At 38.0% G+C, this 24788-nt stretch overlaps 1 protein-coding gene across 1 annotated transcript; it reads right to left on the reverse strand.

Annotated features, from left to right (window-relative positions):
- Nucleotides 1-10205: 10205 nt before the first annotated feature.
- On the reverse strand, nucleotides 10206-24580 carry ANXA1 (annexin A1). The gene is given in 11 exon segments (XM_050986894.1): nucleotides 10206-10687; nucleotides 12060-12182; nucleotides 13057-13115; nucleotides 14091-14247; nucleotides 15517-15573; nucleotides 16197-16373; nucleotides 16943-17056; nucleotides 17753-17847; nucleotides 18633-18726; nucleotides 20960-21038; nucleotides 24440-24580. Coding segments are annotated over 10 exon segments (1002 nt in total). The 5' UTR covers nucleotides 21026-21038; nucleotides 24440-24580; the 3' UTR covers nucleotides 10206-10627.
- Between the last annotated feature and the right edge of the window lie 208 nt (nucleotides 24581-24788).

The raw sequence follows: 24788 nt of genomic DNA on the forward strand, positions 1-24788 counted from the left end.
AGAAAAAAGGAGACAGATTAACTCAAAAAAGACTTGACCATGTCTTTAGGTGATAGGGAGATGGGGGAGTACATCATATCTAGAACACAGCCAGATAAATGTTTCTTACAATGCCGGTAGGAATGTTAGATATGTATTTTCTATGGGTTTTATTGGCATCCATTTGTCTTAAGCTTTCCTTCAAGAATGCAGGAAAATTGAAAAGGTACAAAGATCCCCTCCAGCAGTTTTTATTTCCATTACATCATTTTTAAATTCTTGTTCATCTGAAAAGAAAAATCAAATTTCATGAGACATATTTTATAAGTAACAATATTCACTATCACAGTTTTGTTCCTTTGCTGTTTCTGTTCCTAAAAGACCACAGAACTAAGATGCTTGGCTAGAGGGACAAAATGAAATGAAAATTAATTTGAACCATTGTCCCTATTCATTGGACCTGCTGACTAAGTTATGGAAATAATCATATTTCTTCAGTGCCAAAGCATACAGCTCCATCCAAAAATTGACAGCCTTTGTCTCTGAAATGTAAGTGTGCAATGCAAATTAGGCTTTTAACTCTTCTGCAGCTTCTAGAGGATGACATCCTGGAAGCAGTGGGAATTCCAGAATAAAGGTGGGGCACCCTATGAGTGCAAAGAGGATTTAAGGAAAATTCCCAATGTTTCTAGAACAAGTGTGAAAACACAGCCCCTGCTTTGGAAATGGTTTCAAATTGCTTAAGGATGTCCTCCAAAACTTTCAGTGGAATTAGAAACCAATTTGAAAAGGTAAGTGAAATCAGAAAGCAAAAGACGTATGAACAGCCACTCTGGTGTCTTCTCAGCTCCTGTACCACCTGTGCCAATGGCCTCAGCATCAGTTCTTAGCACTGTTACAGAGTGTTCCTCTTCTATATTTTTGGGATTTGAGTGTGTTTTCATGCTTCCATGAATATTTCCAGTAAAATGAAAGCAACTCTTCTTTCTACATCCCATAGCAAACAATGTGCTAAATGGCTTCCTTATTTAAACTGTGAGATGCTTTAAAGCACAAGCTTTGGAGACTAATGGGAGCCCAAGAGCTGGCAGGGCATCTGCAGGGGAACTTTAGGGACATTATCATGTTAAATGATTGGCAGTGATTTTGGGGATGCAATCTGTAATGTAACATCAGTAGAGAACTCCTGTGTGTGAGTATGTGCTTAAATGTATTTTTTAACACAACTTGATACTTGTGTAGCTGCACCGATCTTTTCTTGGATCTGCCTGTTTCAATGAATAACTACAACAAACCCTACCGTAAAAAATATACTTGTAAAATACTCACTAATAGAATTTGGTAATTTTAGTTCTGGTGAAGAATGCTAACACTTGAAAAAAATACATATTGAATAAAAAGATAATTTAAATTTTGGTTAAAACATCATAATGTTCATGTATACCAGCAGATGAGTCCATGCTCAATAGCTCTTATTTTTTTTTTCTCTTATGAGGCATCTTTTTGTGGTCCATAATCTGATTGTTTTCCATATCTATGTCCAAAAATTGTTACTGTGCCTGTAAAACCCTACAGTCTGGGGAGAGACAGGATCCAATTTTAAAATTGTCTCTCACGGAGAGCTTCTTTGCCGCATGCTATCTGCTTCGTGTGCTGTTTGGTTTCTGCTCAGGCAAAAGGTTTTTTCTTCCATTTTCAGTTTTTACGGTTTTTTCCTCATCTCGGAGGGGCTGCAGCGGGGCTTTGGGGCAGCCGTGGGGAGGATTCCGCAGGTGCCTGTCCGCAGCCGAGGCTCTGTCCCGCAGTGCCGCAGTGGCCCCGCTCCGGCCGAGCCGCAGCTGGCTCAGCGGCAGCGCCCGGCCGGGACAGGGAACCCCGAGTGTCCCGGGACAGAGGGGACAGAGAGCACCGAGTGTCCCGGGACAGAGGGGACAGGGAACCCTGAGTGTCCCGGGACAGAGGGGACAGGGAACCCTGAGTGTCCCCCGCCCACCTGGGAGCGGTGCCGGCCCTGGGAACCCTCAGGTCTCCATGCGCTGCTGCACCTGCCCCGTGAGCTCTGGCAGGGATCTGTTGCCATCCCTGCTGGGCACGGTCTCAGGGAGGACATCTCCAGCATTTTGGGTCTCTTTGGTCTTGTGGCAGATCGTGAATTTGTTGTTTTCCTTGTTTTCGTTGCCTGTTGGCATTCTTTTACTAAACTGCTATTTTTTCACTTGTCTCTAGTCATATCTCATTCATCATGGGTGAGAAGAGATTGCTTGGAATCAAGGAGGAAGTTACTTATTCCAGACTGCTCACCTCTTTAAACTGTCTCAGTCCAAGACAGGCATTGAAAAGTTTCCAGGGTCAAAAAGGCTTTTCACCTACTTGAAGATTAATTAGGTGTAACCAAAAGGGGAGTATGTGACAACAGGCTATTTGAGACTGTAACAGTAGTCTAGGTTTGTCATTTAGGGCTGTCTTTTGAACCTGGACTATTCCCATAGTTCTGTTTGGTTCTCCAGACTGAAAGTTTATACTGACCTGTATCTCACAAGCTTTTTATCAAAGGTCAGGCTCATCAGTGGGTCAGGCACATGTAACTTTTAGGCCAAATCACTCCACTACTCCCTACAACATCCTCAAAAGGCTATTGAAACTCTGATGCTGGATGCAGCTGCCCTTCTATTAGTTTGTGACAGCTCTAAATAGATCACACTACCTGCATCCTATTTTTCTCCACCAGCAATCCTAAGCATTGATTGTGAGTGATCTCTTTTGAACTCAATCAACCAATTAATTATAATCATAGCAGCCTAAAAAATTAGTCAGCAGTCAAAGTGAGAGTAGACAGCTTAAAAAAATCAAGAATATTTGTAATGCATTGCATTTGCAATTTTTTTCCAAGTAAACACCTTTGTGTGGCAGCAAACAACTCAATTTCAGAATCAGTTTTTAAATTTCTTAATTAATCAATTTTTAGATTGCTCTTAATTAAATGGGAAAAAATACAAAAAAACCCAAAACCAACAAAAAATCCACAAAATCCCAAAAAGCCAAACAACACCCATCTCCACCCCAACATTTGGATGGGTCTGGTTAAAATAAAGTTACTGTAAATCAGATTATACTGGTTTCAACATTTGGGTTTTTTTTTTCCTTTTTTGTTCTTTTTTTTTTTTTTTTTAATGACTGAGTCATTGCTGGAACTTTTAAACTGCAATGGTTTGTTTTGTTTGCATTTCCAGATATCTAAAGAAAATATGAAAATTGGGCACTCTTGACTTTAATTATTTTGTAGACTATACAAAACATAGAGAGCTTGTTTTCATGACTTTTTGTACCATAAACATACTAATTAAAATTGTTTTGTTGTACCATTGTTAGGGGCAGCACAGAGTTCATAACACAAGGAAAGCAGATCCCTGTTATGAAGCACAGATTGAGTGCAATGGTGGAAACTGAAATTAAAAAATTACTTTTTAAATCACGATTCACATATTTTTCTTTGTGGACATTTCTGTAGTAGTTTCTGCACAATTTCTCTGTCCTGTGTACACGTTTTGTAATGCAGCGCTTAACTTCAAGACCTAGACCCCACAATTGCAGCAGCTAAGGATAGCTGAGGGGAGGGGAGGAAATAGGAGGGAAGAGGAGAGGGGAAACAGCTGGCACAGAGAGGGCAAAACTGTGTCAAAGTCAGCAGCAGCAGGGACTAGATTACTAGAAAGGGTAAAACTGCTGCTGTTTTTCTCCTGGCTCAGAGACTGCAGTGAATTTGCCTTGGCTGAACAGGGAATGATGCTTAAGAAACAAGTGCACTTCATTATTAACTTAATTCTTCAGGGATTAATTTTACTTTGATGTCTAGAGTATCTCATGGCAAATTTCCCCGAGTTTTGCTTCTGGATTTCCTCTAAATACCTGTAATGCTCTCACTGTGGTTCTTTCATTTATGATCCATTTGCATCATGCCTGGACCAGGCATTTGCCATGTGATGTCTGGACAAGTTATCAAGGTCTGTGCACAAATCAGCTGTGAACCAGGGACTCAAAGCACACACAAGTTTACAAATGCTGCTGCAAGTGCATTTATACCCCAGCAGCCTCATTAGGATCTGTACAAAGTCACAGAAACACCACTGAGAACAGGACAGGGGCTCAGAGGACAGGTGCACATGGGAGTGCATGACACCCTGTGTTGTAGGTCTTTTGAATGTGCAGGGTATTCACTTCATTCAGGTGAGAGTGTAGATGCCAGTCTTCTACTGCTCATTTGTATGGATAACAATTTCTGTATAAAATATTTGTTAATAACAAATAAAACACTTTCAAGAACAGCAAACTAAACCCAAAAATTCATGCATTTTCCCCAGTTCTTCAACATTCATAAATGTACAGCTATGGGTGCTTGTCAACAGTCAGCCATTAACATTCTTCTAAAACTGACATCTTGTTACACTGAATATTTGTTTGTACTTATCAGCAATAGTACAAATGAATAGTAACATCAAATCCCTAACTTCAGTACTTCTTCATCCATAGGGCATGAAAGAAGCATGGCCACAAGAAAAATCCATGACTCTCTCCACTGCCATTATCCATCTTTTTTGTCACTTTCTCCCTAAATGTACATTTTACAATTACACTCTAGATAAACATCTAAATGCAAATAACACGTGCCTGCAAACATACTTGTCTTAATCATTGCAGAAAAAAATGATGAAAAAAAGTCTTGTATATGCTTACATGCATATCTTATTTTTATTGATAAGGAAATTGGATTGGGCTTTTAAATTTCATATTTTATTTTACATTTTTTGTTTCATAATTTTCCTAATTAAACTGGCAATTCTAGCAAAATTTTACAGGCTGGTAATGTCAATACAATTCTAAATATTACCGTGGCACAGGTAGCTGAAAACAAAACAACTTTAAAAAGCAATATAAATAAAAGAAATGCATAACTTTTTAGATGTGTTTCCCACAAAATGATAAAACGGGATAGAGAACATTTCTAGATGTAACTGAAAATAAAACCTATTTTGATTCAGTTCTACAAGCATTCCCTGAGCTATTGCCAAGTGGCCACTGAATTCAATAATCTGGACAGATTAGTACAGGATTCCAGTTTTCAGGGGTCCATCTGGTGTTGTGTCAGTTGCAGCTCATCAGGTTACAGCTATTTCCCAGCTATGTAAAATGCACCAATGCTGCAAGAGAAACCTGCCCTGTACCACTTCAGTCACAATGCCAGGCCAATTGCTGGAAACATACATATTAAATTATTTTCAATAATCATTATTTCTAATTAATTAATGAAGAGTCATGGAGTGTTTACATTTTACACTACCTTCTTGTATCATGTCTAAGGAAGAGGGACTGACAGACTGCAAAAAGACCTACGTAATATTGTAAGGAAAGCCATAATATGAAGATTAGATTTTAAAAAAGTATCAATCCAACACATCACTGACATCACCTACAAATACCCGGCTGGGGAAGGGGAGGAGGAGGGGGCAGGCGGGTGTGGGTGCGTGTTTGGGTGTGCGCGATCTCCCCGCTGCAAGCATCAACAGCTACATCTAGTGGCTTTAGGCAGGACGAACGATTTACCTACAGCCCAACCGTGTCTTAGGGAAGCACTTTGTATTCTGAATTAAAGAGAAAAGTTAAATTCTTCTCCAGTGTAGACCTTTGTGGCAGCACTGGTGCTTCACTGAAAGTACTTTTTCCCCCCAGTTAATTTTGTGCTAATAAATCTATGGAGACTGGAAGTTCTTTGTAAGTTTTCAGTTCTATATTTGTAAGAGTTTCATATACTATATTTGTGTATTTTCCTTAATAGTAGGCTAAATATGCATATAGATAAAAAAATATAAATTCCAAATCTTACGATTTAAATTTTTTGGAGTGGAATTGAACAAGTTCAGGTAACTTGCTACAGGTTCATATCAGTGCAGGATAAAAATACTCAACTACTGCATTGTCTCTAGACCTGGTAGATGAACCATAGATTAACAAAACCTTCAAGTTTTCATAATATCAAGTATCCTGTTTTTCAGATGCTCCAGAAGCACTTGCCTCAGTCAATTGGAGACAAACTTTTATCTGTTTCGAACTCTTCCACATAACGGTAATTTCATATTAGGAAAAAAAAAGTCGCACACAAACCTCAAGTATTTTTTGAAAAAACAATGTTAGCAAAAATAATTAGAAATGTATTGTATTTATTCATGTCCAGTTATTATTTGAAATAAGTAATTATTTGAATAAGTATTTGGAAGATATATTACCAATTCAGAAATCATAAACATTCAATTTGCCAATAAACTCATACTAACTGAAATGTTCAGTGCAAAGAAAAATATGTTTAAAAACTCCTAATCATCCCCATAATTAAACATCCATGACTCCACAAAGAGTGAAGAGCTTCAGTGTAAAATGGCAGAAATAGCAGAAGAACCTTTACAATTCAACTGAATTTCTTGAAGCCTGCCATAACCTCCCAAGAAATTTCTAAGATCTTTGTCAGCTGTTTAGCAGCCAAGTTCTGGCATAGGTTAGAATATGGCAAGAGGTGGTTGTGGAAGAGAAGAAAGTGTTGAAATTTAAAATGGATAAAACTGAGCAATGAGAATTCAAAAATTTTTCTTCATACATTAAGTTGCATTCATCAAGATTCTTGAAAAATCATCTGGCAGTTTTTTATTATGACCTACAACCACTTAATGCAGATAAGAGGGAAGGACTAAGCAGAGTTTGAAAGAGGAAGAATAAGTTTAATTGCCAAGGTGAGTTATTACTGCCAGTCACAAATGCATGTTATGCAATACTACCTGCAACTGCTCAGAAAACGACTGTTGGTATCACAGTGATCAATTTAATGTAAAATTCAGCAAAGCATAATCAAGGAAAAAAAAAGATTGAATTTCCACCTTTATTCAGACAATGCTAGAAATATTATGATCCATTGATTAGCAGAGAAAACAATAATAAATATGGTAATGGGCACCTTGCCACACTTTTGTAAATCTGAACTCCTTAGAAGCAGTGTGTTTAGCTCCTCTATATTTGGTCCCACTGGATGAAGGAGGCACTAGAACAGGTTGGAAAACACGATATTAAAACTAAAGCCCAGATTTTAAAATAACTTTTTTGTGTGCATTATTCCAATGATTTGAAGTAAAATGGGCATACAATAAAAGCACATAGCAATTGATAGAATTGGACACAGGCCACCTCTGGAATGGAGATGGAAATCCAGCCTAATTTCCTGAAGCAAATGTATGTGATTTTGTCTTTATGCTAGATAAACACACAGGACTGCTGGGCTGCATCACCTTGCCACTGCACCTTCTGTAGCGGTGTCTATTGGAAGTTCCCCTTTCTCTGCCCAAGCCTGCTGAATAAGAGAGGCACACCACAAGATGGATGAGTCTTTCAAGCACAGGGATTGTTGTAAACACCCATACACATTTACTATGGTTTTAGAGAGGTCTGGTGATGTGTTGGGTTTAGAGGGTTTTTCATATTCTACAACTGTCTGTCAGTGATTTGAAAAACTTCTCTTTGCCTCTCCCCTTGAGAATCCACCAAAACTAAAAAGTAATTCTTTTTTTTCTGCTTGTTCTTTTTGAAACCCATGAAGAACCTGGAAAAGGGGGGAAATAGAAAATCCCCTTTTCATGATATGCTGAACTACTTTATCTCTCTTTATTATAACAGTTCAGAAACAGTGCCAGTATGTGACCTCCTGCTGTTTGAGACTGAATTTCTGTTGGAATACGATCCCTTCTCCTTGTTCTCGACAGTCACAGGGTGGCACCAGAGGACAATTTTTTGGAAATGCCATTTGGAAACTCGTAGTTCTTCTTCTAGCATCCTGTAATTTCATTATTTGTTTTTTGAGGACAAAGCCAAAAGGGTCAGATCAGCCTTCACAGTGAAAGAGAACCTGGAGAATCTTCCCAATGCATGCAGCAGATAGCTAATCATAAAGTAATATGAAATTAAGTGTAAGTGATAAATGTAGCATTTCTGAAGTATTTCATTAAACAGTTGTGAAAGAATTAGTACTATTTGAAGGAATTGTTTTCCAATATATTTCTAAATTATTTCTAAGTTAACAGCCCTTAAGAAAGCTTTTCCTGGTGAATATGCAGGGTGACTCTTTTCACATTTGTGTCGAAGCTGTGCCCTCACAGCAGTTTTCTGTTGATAGACTGCAAGTGTACAATGATTAAAAAAATCCTGTTTCAATCTTCTTGTTGCCTTCCTTGTGGCCCTTTTGTCTCCCCTCCTCCCACCAATTTACCACAAAGCAAGGAAACCCTTCTCAAGAATTTCACAATGGCCTTTACTGTAACGTATTTACTGACATCCCCCTGACCCTTCCTCTTGATTTCACCACTCACCTCCTCTCCATCACCTCCAAATGGCTGGATGGCCATTCCCCATCGAGTGGATCACTATTCCTCAGGCATTTGAATGAAATTCAGATTCCAATACATGACTTTCCAGTAAAATCATGTCTTACTGTCTTTGAAACTTAACAGGCTACATTTCTGCAATTCCAAGTTCACACCTGATCAAAGGCTTCTTTATTTTTGTACCTTGTTATGAAATACCTGCCCTGTATCAGAAGAGGGATCATAAAATTCATCAATTGTGTTTCACTAAAATAGTGGTGAAAATTCCAGCACTGGGCCCCAGCAAGCCTTCCTCTGGACAGTCCTAATAAGCACCAAGCCCTTCACAATACAGATCTGTCACAGCCGACTTTTTGATTTTGAGATAACTTTGGAAAAATGTCTTTTTTATTTTGCCTTTCTTAGTTTTCCTTATACTGGTGCTTAATAGCTAATATTGGTTGGGAAAACAGCAGGAGAAAAGTTGTAAATATACTTCCTTGGTACAAATCTGTGGACTCTTCCTATGCTTGAACTTCAGCACAGAGAGAAGCAAGCTTCTGAATTGAGTCCTTAGGGACTCATTGAAACTCATCTGCAGTAATTTTGTGTGAGATATTATCCTTTGATGCAAAAAGATAGGAACAAAAAAATCTAAACAACCTTTGACTACTAGTCATCTGTAGTAATCCATCTTATCTTCATGACAATCTGACTAGAGCTAGCATATGTAGACTTTTTCTTACATTTCACTGTTGATGCTGTTATTAATTTTCATTGGAAATGAAGATTATTTGTGCTGGTCCATTTAATTCTCTCTCTCTCCCCTTTACTGTGCTGCACAGCTCTTTAAGACAAGGACTGTCCTTCTTAATGCCAGGAAATTACCTTTCCATTTATGTCATCATTCATTCCATAACTAAAAATCTTTGTTTGTTTTATTTTGTTTTTTGCTTAGAAACATCTCTCACTTCTACACAGACCATCATGGGGACTTCTGGCAGTGAAATAGCTGGTGCTCTGTTTCACAAGCATTAGCCTCAGTCCTATTTCTTGCAGTATGAAAGTTTCCAGACCATAATAAAGGGCTGCAATTTTCCATGGCAATAAATAGATCACAACATCTAAAACAATTGTGAAATAGCCATATGAAAGAGCCATATGAATGGAATTTTCTAAAACTTCTGTTTTTTTAAATGTTTAAGGAAGTAGTTCCCTAACTGTTCAGAAACTTGTGCCTCTCAGACAGAAGTGAACACCCAGGGGGATTGAGCTGGCTTGCAGTAAAGCTGTGACTTCTTGATACACCACTGCACAAACCAATCCATCCTCTCCAACAATCAGTATTTGCATTTTTGAGGTAGGCAAAAAGAGAATACAATCACAATGCAACTACCTCTGACTAAGATGCATACATTCAATACTTTAAAAAATAGTGAAATTGCCTTAAAATTAGGAGACATGCTTGGAATGCAGCAATGCACAGTAAATATTTCCTCTGTTGCCTGGTCTGGCAATGCCCCTGTCATCAGATAACAACTGTTTTCATGCTACTAACATGTTTATCTTCTCCTTTACTCCAAATGAAATTCTAAGTGCTCCCTCACTCACATTTTGAGGTTGAATAGTTAGTCTGGGCTCTCACAAAGGACACGTTTCTGCTGAAATCCTGCTGCCCAAAAAGAAATCTTCTGCAGATCAAAGCTATACTTGACATTACTACCTTATTTTGTGATTAAGCTGTTTACTGATTTTCCCCCTCACGTGCTGCACTCACACAACTTGAAATTAAATGCAGAATAGCAACAAAGGATAGACTAAGTTACACATGGCTGAATTCTATTTTTAAAAGTTTATTTGCTTAGCACAGAATGAAAACTTTACCATTTTCATAATTAATCACATGAATAGAAACTTGGGGGCAACTTTTCACTTAGGATAAATAGCAACAACCAGAAATAATGATGCTGTTCAGAGCAAGGATATTGAAAACAAAACATTCTGGACTACAGGTTTTCAACATAATATGTATGCACTAAGTGCCATTCCACAGAAACCTCTGTGTGTAAAGCTTGTGTTTTACATAGACATGCAAATATAAAGATTTTCAGCAACTGGGCTTGGGTGCGTTTCAGGACCGTGAAGCTTAGTTATCACTTCCACATAAAGCTACCAGGATGGTTTAATTATCCCCTTTGAGTTCATCCTATAAGTTTAAAGCAGCTGGGCTTGGGTGCATTTCAGGACCATGAAGCTTAGTTATCACTTCCACATAAAGCCACCAGGATGGTTTCATAATCCCCTTTGAGTTCATCCTGTAAATTTAAGCATGAAAACCCAACAATTGTTAGAATAATGGTCTCAAGTAAAATAAATTCCAATTACCATTCAATTCACATTGATCAAATATCAGTGTTCCATCTATAGAAATTAATCCCTTGATAAAACACAAGTTAGCCACAGACTGAGCTGGTACCAAGCACCATCACTGAAGTTACTTGTATGATCTAGAAATAAACACATGCATTTCCAGAGTTGAGCACAGGTAGACAAGGCTAGTAAAAATGTTGGGAGGTCTAGTGGCATAAGTGAAGAAGAGAAGCACAGAAGAGTTTTATCTGCCCAGGAGCTTAAGCTTTTACTCTAAATAAAGTGAAATTTTCTTTCTTGATCAGTGGTGTCTAATGCTCATTAATACTAAAATCCTGTGTATACACATTCTGTCCAAGAGCATCTCAAACAAAGGCTGACAGTTCAGTGATCGTCTGCTCACCACAGGACTGCTCATTCAGCTTGGCAAAAATGGACAACCTGCATTAAGCATGCAGTGTAATTATTACTTGCACTTCTTGTTTTCTCTAATTTTAATCTAGTTTTCAGAGGTATATGAATTGTTTAGTGTAGCCAAGCCTCAAGACATTTGGATGCAATTACCACTTTGGAACATGATGAGGTGGTATCATTACACACCAAATTACAGGTAACAGACATGCCTAAGGAAGATTTAAAGTGACCTTTGGCACCTAGCTGAGAAAGCAGCAGACATCAATAAAAATCCAAAGGGCATTTTCATACATGTAGGGAGTATGTTTCTAGTCCAATCAAGACATCTTTTTTTTTTTTGGGTAATGTCTACTATTTTCCACAAAGGTGCTTTGCCAGTTTAGCTTTCTTTGAGTCCCTCACCACTTAAAGTACATTGGGTGATCAGTCCCTTTTAACAAAATATTTTGCCAGTTTAATTCATTTACTTAGATCATAGGGAAAACAGGCCAAATACATGTTAATAAAATTAAAAATTCATTTGCTGAAGTACCCCAAGTGTTAAAAGCCAATATCCAGTTGTGTCAAATACCTCCCTTAGAGCTGTCTGGCCATCATCTCTTGTACCATTAAGTACAAGAATTTGGGGATATCCTACTCTCCTTTCAGCTCTTGGATTCTATGTAAGGTGACATCCAGAGCCACGTATCACTACTATTTCTATAGCTCTTTCAACAACTTTAACCTGGAAAAGGAATTAGTTCTCCCAGCCTGTGGGCCACTGGAAACACAAGGTACTCATCTGAAATGAGCTGTGCAGGATGAACTGGTGACTGAGGAGCAGAAAAGTTAACAGACCTTTACTGGACTTCAAAAATGATCTGGTTGCTTTGTGCTTCATGTGTCAGGTGGGAGAAAACCTACCATGATGGCTTGGCGGAGGGAGATGCCATAGAGGCTCTTGTAATAGCCCTTGATCTCGTTCATGTCCACCTCATGGCGCGAAACCATGATCCTGATCAGGTCTTTGTGCCGGGTCCCAGAACCCTGACAAACACACACAGAAGAAAGGGGGGAAAAAAGGAGGGAAAAGGATTATGCTACGTTTGTCACGGAAATATTTTGATCAAGTTCTGTAGGTTAATTCATCAGACTTCTTTACAGATGAACATATCCCTTTCCTCTTCCTTTAGTATCTCTTGTAACAGGGAGGTCTCATATCTGCCCTATGAGCCTTCTGATAGGCTACCTCCATCATGCTGTTTTTAGGGTTTTTTCATATTTTTAGACCTTTCTTTTAGCTGTTTCCTAAAAACAGACATCTCCTTCACTGTGCTTGCTCGACATTAGGGACAGCCTAGACTTAATTGCTTTGTTAAATTACTCTTTTAATAGTGCAGTGATCTGCATTTTTATAATATTTCACTGAATTTTTTCCATATTGTTCCTAACCAAGTCACAGGAGTTATGACAATACCAGCATACTAGACTGTTTCATGATCACCAGCTGCCTCACTAACATGGGTTCCAAACCTGCCAGAAGGATCACTGATATCTCATTATAGATTAGCCTTGCACAAGGCTCGTGCTAAGATCTATAATTGCTCCTCTTTTCCCTTTTTACTATGACTGTTGTTTCTTAAGAAGGGTTCCAGTCTGCCTCCTGTCCCTGTAACAGTAAAAGACATGCGTGGATGGACAGATGCCCTCCTGAGCATACTACAGCAAACAGTCTCCTCCTCCAGCAGAAAGTCCCCAGTTTGAAAGGAAGGAATAAAAGGAGTGAGAGAAATACCCTGAATTTCCCTCTGCAGTCTTCTTCTACCACACTAAGGACCTGGAGACCTTTAGCTAACTTTTTATTTTTCAGCTTATAAAGAGCACCTCATGTTTACAAAGAGGAGATCTTTATTTAGGTTACCTTCATTGCCAAATGGAGTTTTTCTGCAAAGAAAGCTGGTTTGCTTGTGGCACACTTGACTGTAATGAAGCAATGAGACAAGGTCACTTCTGCTATACATGTCACTAAAGTATAACAAAACACTTTCAAAACCCTCTCATTCTTCCTACCCACATACCCTATATATGTACTTAGTTACTTTTCTTCATAATGTATGAGGACAAGAAGATCCTCTCCCCTGTTTATTCAGAAAGCAATTCAGTCAGGGGAGAATAATTACCATAAAAACAACACATTTCTCCCTAGTTTACTGCCCTAAAATTAATGAAGCTGTTGCAATTCCCAAGAAGAAAAATGCAAAAACATTTATGCTTTCTATAGCAGAGCTGGAGGTTATAATCTGATATTCTGTAAACCAACTATAGTTCAATTTTTATATTAAGAGCAATCTGATAAAATTATCCTTTTATCCAAAGTATGTTTGACTGTGATATAAAAGCTAAGACAAGATGAGTGCCTGGCTCCCAATTACATCCCTGATCTACTGGCAAGAGGGAGTCTCTTCCTTACCTTACAGTTCATGAACAACTTCATATGAACATTTCCTTGAACAAAACCACTGAAAGAATGGTTTTTATGTATTTAATAACCAATATTATAAAGATTCTTGCAATATAAAACTTAGAGAAGAGTGGCTTTGGTTGAAGACAGGCTTAAAACTATTGGATTTTTGATGCAAACTATACCTCTTTTGAAAGCTTTTTCTAGCATATTGGTTTCTTGAAAATATATTCCTATGTTGGCAACTCATCTGTTCCCATTATAAGACCTTTCCAAATATTGGGAAAGGTATTTCTACTCATTCATCAACTTCAACTGATTTTAGGTGTGTCAATTAAATCACCATAACTAGTTTAGACTTTCCAAGGTATCATTTAGCAAGCTCAATGAAGCAGGGTAAGTACAGAACAGTTTCTGATCAGAGCAATTATGGCAGAAATAAAAGGTTAAGTTTAGTCAGAACATACAGGAGGTTTCAAAGCAGAACCACTTACCAAGGGCAGTGAGGCAATTCTCAATATCCCCTTTCAGCTCCAAATCCAGCACCTTGTTCATGTCGTGCTTGCTGTATTTGGTGTACTTCTGGAAGACTAAACAATGGGAAAAAACAGTGTTCTCCCTGCACTGCCTCTGCCCTACTCTGTCCTCTGCCTCAGACTAACTCCAGCTCTGTCAAATAATACTTCATACTTCACTTATGTCTTAATACTACCTAGGGAATGCTATGCAGGTAGCAAACATATTTTCAGACATTTTACAATCATCATCTAGCTTTCCTGGGTATACTACATTCTTGAATGGAGTAATCATTGTTGTTATCATTTATGATAACAACAATGTTATCACAAACGAAGTTATCATTGTTGTTGAAGTTATCATTGCTGTTATCATTTGTCATGATAGCAGCCTGCCTTAAAGCCTCAGGACTGGTCGGATTTCGTAAGACTGACTAAATTATTTCTGCAACTGACTGGTGCAATATGCAGGAGAAGCTTATCTACTAAGTACTTCCTCATCTTTCCAGGAGTGACTTTTACTTCCAGGAAAGTAAAACCAAATCTGCCTCCTACATTTTTCTCTCCTCCTCAAACCTCTCTAAGAGTAGTAATAATAAAAGACCTCCACACAGCTTGAATATCTAACACCCTGCATCAAAATAAACAGTACTGAACTTTTGAACTTAGGAAAAGTATTAATTTACCTTCATATCCAGGGCTGATGACAGAACTAAACTCATTATGTAACAGGAATTAAAGCAGTATTTCTCAATGGCCTTTTCTTTGCTGGGTTTTTTTGAAAAATCAATCTGAAATCATCTAAACTTAAATTGTAACTGGGATGTAACATTTTGTTGGCGAAAACTCAGCAAGGACTGCTAAGTTTTATCAACATTTTAGCAAAGATAGTCCCACCAATGTTGGAAGAAATAAGAAAAAGATCAGATGCTTATTTTAGAATTCTTGAGAAAATGACAGTAAGGTTTACCAAAAACCTTGAAAGGTTTGTCAGTAAAAAGCAGTACCAATATCTAACATACTGCAGAGTTCAAGGGTCAGTGTATGGCAGCTGATCTGAATATAGATGAGCACACCCTTGTTCCTTAATTCAGGAACTCTTTTATAAACAGAAGCAAGACTCAGTCTGATTCCTCTGCTTGTTGACTTCAAATGGTCTTCATGCTTTTCATGAACTAGACCAGGTCCTGCAGAAATGCTTCTGAAGCTAGATATTAGGGTGAAGATCTAATTTCCTTCATATAATTAACTCACATGAATTTGGCAAAATACCATCTCCTCAGAAATGATTGCTGTATGACATTGGAATCTCTGTTAGGTCTGCAATGCACAGGATTCAGACAGCCAGAGGAATCTCAAGTAGCTCAGAAGAAGAAGTTCTGCAAAGTGCCAATTATGACCTTACCCTGGCATCATTGTCAGCAAGTTCATCGTTCACGTGAGGGTTTTCACTTCGGTCAGCCTACATAAATAAACAAAATTTCACTGGTGCTCACAATCATTCAGTTCACTAAAGCTCAGCATCTGAGAGTTCTGCAACACCACTCTCACACAGAAGCCAATACATAACTGGAAATACATGCAGTTGTGTACATCACCCTGTGAATAAAACTGTTGTATTGGTAATGAGAGAACATACTACCATAGCCATAAGTGACTTATTTCTTAATTCCTACCTAAAAATCCACAGGAAGGATTTGTTTCTTGACATAAAACAGGCTTCAAACCTGTGACCTGGTCCCTGATGATCATTCAATAGACTCCTTTAATAAGTTGATTTGAAATTTGAAACTGCAAGTCACAAACAATGTACATACATGGATGTATCAAAAAATCATCCTGGATACAAGGTTCATATATATACACTCAAAAATCAAATATTTATTAATTTTAAAAGGATATTTTAATTGGGAAGGTCCAGTGTTTGAAGTCATCTACTTCTGAATATAAATTTATGAAACACTTTGTCCACTTGTTAACTCCCTGCCCTTGTCCCATTATCTAGCTACTAGAAACATTCATTAACAGGAAAGAAAAAAAATTTTTTTCTTTCTCTAATTTTAAACGTTTATTCTTTTTCTAGACAATTAACATGACATTATGCCTATAGGGTTATGCAATGGTGTAACTTCCTTCTTGCTTCCTAATACTTCTTTCTTGCTCTGAGTTACCTTCCTTGTAGTATCTGCTGGCTTCTCTGATCTCTTGGTTGGTTCTTGAGGCCAGAATCTCAATTAAGGTATCTTCATCAGTTCCAAGCCCCTGATAAAATCAATTGAAGTTTTAGAGATGTTATTCAATAGAACAAACTTAGAATTCATAACCGAAATAAGATGGAAATCATTGGCTTGGCTTTGAAGACACCACATGGAATGAGAAATCAAAATTAAAATGTTGTGCTTCCATATTATGTAATTTCAGCTCTTTTGGAATTAAATTTTTATCGCATTCGATACACTGGTGCCAAAAAGAAATGCTAAAAGGATCAAACAGTGCACATAAAAGAATGTAAAATCTATGAAGAAAAAATTCTTCCTTCCTTTTTTTCTTTTCCTATGTAAACATTAATGTAAGTGCTATGGCTCCCAGTAGCAATCAGCTTTCAGAAAGCAAGAGTTCCTTCTCTCAAAAGAATCTCCTCCCACTCTGAAATTCAGCAGGGATTACTGGGTCTTGTTGTCATCAACTGAGTTGGAAATACAAATTTATTTAACAAAATGAAGTTAAAATAAAGATAATATATAAGCCTTGATATCTATGTCCAGTGTTATTTACAGGCCTTGATAAATACAGATGTTCTCTAGGAAAGTTTTTCTAAGATTTTGCCGTACCTTCATAGAGGCTCTTAATTCTTCAGCATCAAATTGAGCTGGAGTTTTCAGCAAAGCCACAGCAACATCTTCTAGATGGCCTTTCAGAGCTTTTTTCAAAGCATCTTCAAGACTCTGTTTCAGGAAGAATAATAAACACACCAAGTTAATGAATGGTGGAAGCGTAGCTGCTGTTCAGCTGCAATCCAAAAATTAGCCTGGCCTCTGATCAATGTAACTCTACATCATTCCTATATCTAATAGAAAGGATTATGAAACCCTACTTCAAGTTTCAGATTTGTCACATTTGACACTTTACATTAATTAAAGCATCAGGGTTTTTCAGTAAGTATTCTGAAGGGCTTTGACACATTGCACTTTAGCTGCATTGAAACATTTACAGCATCAGAAGAAGACTCTCACAACAGGAGAGTCATAATTGTAAGACTCTTACAATTAGGACTGAGTTGCTTATTTGTGTAACATCTGAACTCATTGTTTATTGAATGAAGTTTGAAGTGAACATATGTAAAATCACCATAAACAAAACAACAAGTTCTGAAGATAAAGGCTGTTTTCTAATTTGACCTAAATTTAAGTGGGGTGGAAAAAAAAATTAAATCTGGTTTATTTTGCCACCTATCCAAAAATGTTCTAAAATCACTAGAAGCCCCTCCCTATAGCAGCATTGGTAGACTTGGGGAAGAGTGTTATGGTCCTACAACTCTCCTATCTTACTCAGTATTCTGTCTTTACTCATCTGTACCATTGGGGCCAGGAGAAACTTTGATATTCTGAGTGAAAATTAAGCTTGGTTTGAATATACTTTACCTTTCCTTTAGCCTGCTGATAGGCAGCTTTGATCTGCTGTCGCTGAGCATTTGTTCTCTTAGTCAAGATGTCAATGATGGTGGCTTCATCCACACCTATGAAGAAACAAACAAAATTCCAATATATACAAAATATATATGTCATTAATCCATGAATTTTTCTGAAATTAGTATCTGCTTTATTTCATATTTTGATTTCTTGATAAACTCAAACTCAACCAAAGGAAAAGCTGTTATCATCTACAAACTCCTGAGATTAGTTATGTAGCTAAGAAACCAAATAAATAGATCCATGCAGGACACAGAAATTTTATACAAAAAGTCTTAAGAGTATTCTGAGTGTAGATCTTCCACTAAACTGAAAATCCCTAAAAAACCCTAAACAAGCAGTAGCCCACATTAAAAAACAAATTAGATGGCATTCTCCTTTACTCTCAGTAAGTCAAACTGGAAAACCTTTGGAAGCACAAAATACCAAATGTGATTTTCATTTAAAGAGAGATATATAACAGAAACATACAATATATTATCAGCATAATCACTGCCTCCTGCAGGAATTCTATGGAAATCAAGCCAAGAAGTATTAGTATGTTCCAATATTATTTCCTTCCATAGAAATTACATTTTTTCAACCCTTTCTTTGACATATTCAAGAACTTTAATATAGCATTAAGGTCTGAAACCCTACTAAAACATCAGGCTATCAAAGAGTTGAGATTCTTCACCAAGTGGCATAATTTAAGGCATTACCAAGCTTTTAAAAGTAGAGGCACCTCTCCTGCTTGGCACTGCCTCTTGCTCCCATATTTTATTCAGTGCTATTCTTAAAACTTTCTAAGGAAGGGTCCTAATGTAGAAAGTTAAACATTTACTCCTCTTACCTTTTACAGTAATAGCTCTGTCCAAAGCAACAACATCAGCTGATGGATCAAAATTTGGGTATGACTGTACTCCACGGATACCTTTGGCGCTCTTCTGCAGAGGGAAAATAAAAAATAAAATTTAAAACAGAAACAGGAAAAACATTGCTCATACCCAAGAACATTTTTTGTACAGAAGCAGTTTTGAATGCTCAAATAAACTATGCATTTGGGATTGCCTTTTATCCTAAGGGAACATACAGTTTTGTAGCACTGGTAATTGAATGGGTTCAATAATGGATAGGCATTGGATCTACTCCTTTCACAGCTCCCATAGCAAACAAAAAAGTATTTCATATATTGGTTTAGGTGCCTGAACATCTATTTCTTGGTGTAAGTTGGATTGCATAGGAAAATAACTAACTGTCAAAATTAGGAAATTATGCTCAAATTTTAAAGGCTCTAAAGCCACAATTAAATTCTACAGGCACTTCCAGTAAAGTGCTAGTTTCTTTGCTCATCTTATGCAAACTGACTGTGTTATCCCATTACGGGTGTCCTCAGCTGATTCACATCTAACCTCTCAAACATTTCTTGCATTCAAGACCTTGGGGAAGTGTTCAAGCCTAACCCTATAAGGAAGTGAGACCTCTTGCCCAGCTTCTTTGAAACTTTAGACACAAGCCACAGTCTTTGCAAAGCATTATCCACCAGCTGATTTTGGTGGATCTGCTCCTAGATGGGCACTCCCTAGTCAATGTCTGAAGATCTCTGGGCAATGTACAACAGACTGTTTGGCTTGTCCTATGTCAGCAACATGACACATCAAGTTACAGGTAGGACTAACAGCACTAAATAACTCCTACAGCACTCAACTCAACAGCACTAAATAACTGATTCTAGTCTACTACTATTACACAATTATAAAATGCTCCAAGATTCTTGGATGAAAGATTTATAGAAAATTCCCATTGTTGTGATATGTACTGAGGTTTCTTATTAGAAGATACCACTAGTTTAGCTAGATGATTCAGAATCCCCTATAGTCTTTCTCTTGCTTCAAAAACTAATATTTCAAGTTTTGTAATCCTTTGCCATTAAAATAAAATACCCCAAAAGAAAGGGCAAGGTTTTACGAATACATATTTTACATACAACAGTTTGTATTGAATTTTGTACACTTCTAACATCTGATAATTAAGTGATCATCTCCCTGCACAATTGTCTCACTAGGAGTTGTAACAGAGGAGACTGACTGGATGCTTAAATCTCTAGCACAGAGTTACATAAACTTCATACTTCAATCTCTGCATCTGAAGTCTCTAGCATACTTTTCAAGACATCACTGTGCCTTGTGTGCTAAGTCAACAAAGGAGTGGGACTGTCTCACTGCCTGTTTCTCAGTCTTGCAGGCTGACCTTTGTATGCTGGTTTCCATGCCAAACTTATCTACCAGCAATACAAAAGTCTCTGGAACCCCCATAGCCAAGAATGTCTCAGGACCCTGGGAATGGAAGTGGAATAGGATGGTGGAGCCAAATGTTTGTGCACAAAATGTTGTGGTGTCAAAACCTACAAGGGCCTAGAGCAGAAAACTTTTGTTTACTGAAATTTTCCCTATATAATTTTATTTTCAAATTGCAAGCTTTCTTGGGAACTTGTGTGATTTCACAGCATACTGCTTTACCTTGGCTTTCATTTCAGTATCTTCACCTCATTGTCACAAAGATTCTCAGTACCATCCTGGCACAGAAACTCTTGACTCCTCACAACCACATCCCTCCCTTCCTATGTACAGCTGTACTCATTGTCTGAGGTTTTTTATTACGTGCTGTGGCTTGTTCCACCGTGAGCATGACATATGATACCAAACCCAGGATAAATATCAGTGACTTTATTTCCTCCTTTACATTCCTGGGTTCTGACTCACGGCTTCTTGTACCTCAGCCAAAGAGTCCCTGGTTTTTTCACATGCATTATCTGGGCATGTTCATGCACATTCACACAGCTCAGCATCAGATTAATACATCAAAGAGCCAATCTGAGTCAACCAGGGACTGGCCACTGGGAATTACAGTTTAATCACACTAGCTAGCTCTGCCGAGGAACTGATAACTAGACTGATAGGTGCAAATTAGAGCAATTTGTCACCTTGTAGCAAACTTCCTATGCTATATGGTTGCATTAGATTTTACACTGCAATAAAACTAGGTTCCAGTTCTAATCTGCGAGAGTTTTGCCATTGCTTTCCCTCTTTTGCAGGAATGAAAGATGCTTAGATGGCTTTAAACCACTTGTAAGACTACAAGAGAATGAACATGGTGCTCTCAAAAGTCCACAATACTTACAATACATTCCTGCTCCTGGTTGTCAATGAACCATGCCTGCTTCAGAAATTCTGATACCATAGCCATGTTGACAGAGTTTCTGAGAACAGATGCATAAAGTTAGGAACAATTTTTCATCATTTTCAGCACCAATGTAACTCAAGATTTTCCACCCTCAAAATCACTTCTCTAGCACGATGACAAGTCGTGGTTGATGTCCCACATGGTAACTGGCCTGTGCTATTGGAGGAGGTAACTTTGATGTTTCATGAGGATGTGATGCTCCACAGCTGCTGGCTCACCCCTACACTCTCAAAAGCTACTTTCAAATGTTTTAGATAAGAACAGCAGTAGAACTAAGGATGTGCTTATAGCAATACATCAGCATTAGCACTTACTTACCAAGGGAAGTTACTAGAAACTAATTAGTTAATCTATCATCTATGCCCATTTAGTTTGATCATTTTGAAATTCATTGGTAAACAAGAGTTCTTGTCTCATCATTTACTGATGGAGTTCTTGTGTATTATGTTAGGAAAAAAAGAAATTCCCTTGTTAATATGCTTTCATGTCATTTCTTTGACTAGACATTTTCTAAGGAAGATGAGTAAATATGGATAGTTTTATATACACTGCTTTTTCTTATATATTTTCCACAATTTTTACATAATAAATCATTACCATTTTAAGAAGAGGAAATAAAAATAAATTTTGCTTTTTACCACTCAGAAAAAAAGTCCACCCAGCTTTCCCAAAAGTCACTATGCAGAAAAGGAAAAAATGAGAGGTGATGTAACATTAAGTACTCAAAAATAATGAATAGGTTGCTTCATAGCAACTTCTGTTGTTGGAGTGGGGAATATTCTGTTTGTTAACTGACATAGTGAGGAAATAGAAAGAAGAAATAAATGGTTTATCTTATAAATAAAGTTATTCAATCTAGATTTTTGGTAAAACACTCTTCCTCAGCAAGTTCTAGGGAAGACTCGGTTTTAAAGCCTACGAGTAAGCAAGAACTAGAGATAGTGTTGCTGAGAGTAAACAAGACTGATTTTGAAACTGGTGTTAAGAGACAAAATTCTGTCTGCAGTCTTGGAGCACAGATCATATCCACAATTATAAAAAATTCTGTTAGTTATGCTGCTAACACATCCCCTCTGTACTGCAGGAAGTGCAGGGACCAGCCTTTCGACTGGATACAAGTTGAGGACAAGGAGTGTAGCTGCAGCCCAGCTCTTTCTTTCCCTCACAGCAGAACTGCAAAGCTTGCTTCTGCACTCAGCAGCCAAAAAGTGACAAATTCCTCACAGAGCCTGCCTGCAGCTCTCTCCAAGGTAAGAGCCAGCCATACTCCCTCTTCCCCAAAAAACTCTGCCTGTGCTGCCTGAAAAGCTGAAACTGATTTAAAATCTGTATTTTTATGCTATTCAGATTTAAGGATCAACTTTTATGATCTGCTATTTATTCAGAATCAGAAAAGCGTGCTCATATCACGATTGCAACCTGCACTTTCCTCAAGCTGTCAGAGTGACTCCTGCACCCTTCTCTGGACAGGAGTCAGCAGGGCCAGATGAAGCAGTGTGCTGCCCAAAATTCGGCTGCATTTTGTACAAGCACACATGAAGGCCACATGCAGAGGGATGGAAACACTTAAGAGTCTCCAAACTGGGTGCACTGAGTCATCAGCGCTGGCATGTCCTGGGATGTCTGCTGACTGACTGATTCACAGGGCAGAGAACCCTCCAAACTGTGGAACAAGATTCAGTCTCCCAGCACCAGATCGGAGAAGGGGTGTGTTTTGCCTGACAAAGTAACCCTCTTCAGGGAAAGCTAGCTTCAGGAAGCAAATCCCTTTCTTCCACACATTCCCACACCCACCTGTGACACCAAGCTCTAAAGGTTTCCATGCCTTTGGGGCTGGCTGGAGCAGAAGGCTACTAGACTACCCCAAATTTGGTTTATTAAGCCTCTAAAACTTCATGTTTTTCTGGCTTAAATGATACAGTAAGAAAAAAAAAGTCTGTGCCTTAGAAACTTTTAAAGGGTTTTTTTTTTTCTTTTGAAATAAAGACACTGGCATGCAGATCCATCTATTTCCATCTAGTAAAGAAATAATGCAATTTTAATAGAAGTCAAAATAGTCAACAGTCCTTGGGGCAAGCTGAAGACCTCAGTCTGCTTGAAGTAGCTTTGCAAGGTAAGAACCAACTTAATATAAAACTTTTCTTCTGCTTTGGAAGAAACTACAGCTGATAAGAAAGAAGAAGGCTGTAATCTAGGAAGACAGCCAGCCCCCTGATGGAGACAAGGTCTTGCCCAATACTTTGTCCTGCCCCTCTAAAATGCAAAGAGATTGTGCAAACAATTCCTAGATCCAGGAGGGATACATTCAATCCAAATGCCACTTTAATGTGGTATGAAAAGGACTGAAGCAACTGATTCCCAGTTGGAATGATCATCATCACAATGGGATTGAAAAATCAGAGACCTCCAGACTGAAAGCTCTAAGTGTTGTTTCACAGAAATGACCACAATATTGCTTCCTATCTGGCTCTTAATCCCCCGAAGATGCACCCTTGAACAGGACTGATCAAAATTTTTTAAGATTTTGAGAAAATACTTTATTAAAAATATTTAAAGACACAACTAGACTTTTACACTACAGTCCATGTCAAATGACAGCATTTATCTCTGCTTATTTAACCATATCATGAAGCATGTCAGATGCCTGGTTACTTTCAAAGGCTCAATACCAGAATCTTGATGTAAATTACAGTCATGACACCCAGTCAGAAAAATAGGCAGGAAATCTAATACAGTAATTTACTTGGCAGTGGAAGATCTGCTGAATGTGGAAACATCAGAGAGAAAAACAGCCTCATCCTTGTAAAATTCTATGGAAAGATTTAGCAGGAAGAACCCCAGATGATACAGCTTTTACATGGCTTTGCCAAGTTCTTAGTCAGAAAAGCAGGATTTTGCTCTTATGTTTCTCAAACTTTGGTTTGATTTCTAAATTTATTATTTCTAATTTGATTTCTAAGAGATTTGATTCTCATCACTTTCATGAACAATGACTCCTCTACAGTTACAGTGCAGCAAAGTGTTGTTGAAGTATCAACAGCTGTTTCAGTTTTTTAAGTTTACATGCACAGTATAGTAGTTTTCTAGGAACTCTGGTTTTACTACAGATTTCTACAGCAGCCAAGTAAAAACACAAAGAGAAAGCATATGAAATAGTCTACTCCAAATCAGTTTGCTTTTGAAGTTTTAACCATTTCTTATTCCCTTTATTTAACTGTATTAAATAGAAGTAGTAGTTCCCCAAGCCCTTGTGTAAAATGTTGCGGAATGGAAAGAATTTCTCCTGCACACACCCGTCTTTTTCCCAGACACCACTCCAGCCCACAGAAAGTTTACAGCAGGCCACTTGACAAATTCAGCATACAGTTTCTAAAGTGCTGGGTCTACAGAGATCAATGATGAACTAAAAAATCCTACCTTCCTCCTCAAGAGCACTGCCTTGCAGGGCTGCACAGTCCCGAGCAAAGGAGCAGAGGGCTCTCAAAGCTTTTGTAGCCTGAGCAGGAAACTCCACCCAGCAACCAGTGTTTCCACAGCCCTGGTAATCATCTGCAGCAGTTCTATCTGGGTGCCACCCAAAGTCGAGAAACATTAGGAAAAAAAAAAAAGTCATTGCGAAACTATGTGCTGGTGAAAGTCTGAGCAGATTTCAGTAGGGAAAAGACAACAAGTGAGCAAGCCATGGTAGCTCTTCTCTCCTGCCCTAACCACATCCCTGGTTTGAGTAAATTGCCATGAATCTTTTGGGATCACACAATTAGATATT

The sequence above is a fragment of the Serinus canaria genome, chromosome Z, assembly GCF_022539315.1.
Source record: "Serinus canaria isolate serCan28SL12 chromosome Z, serCan2020, whole genome shotgun sequence".
In the NCBI taxonomy this organism is placed as follows: domain Eukaryota; kingdom Metazoa; phylum Chordata; class Aves; order Passeriformes; family Fringillidae; genus Serinus; species Serinus canaria.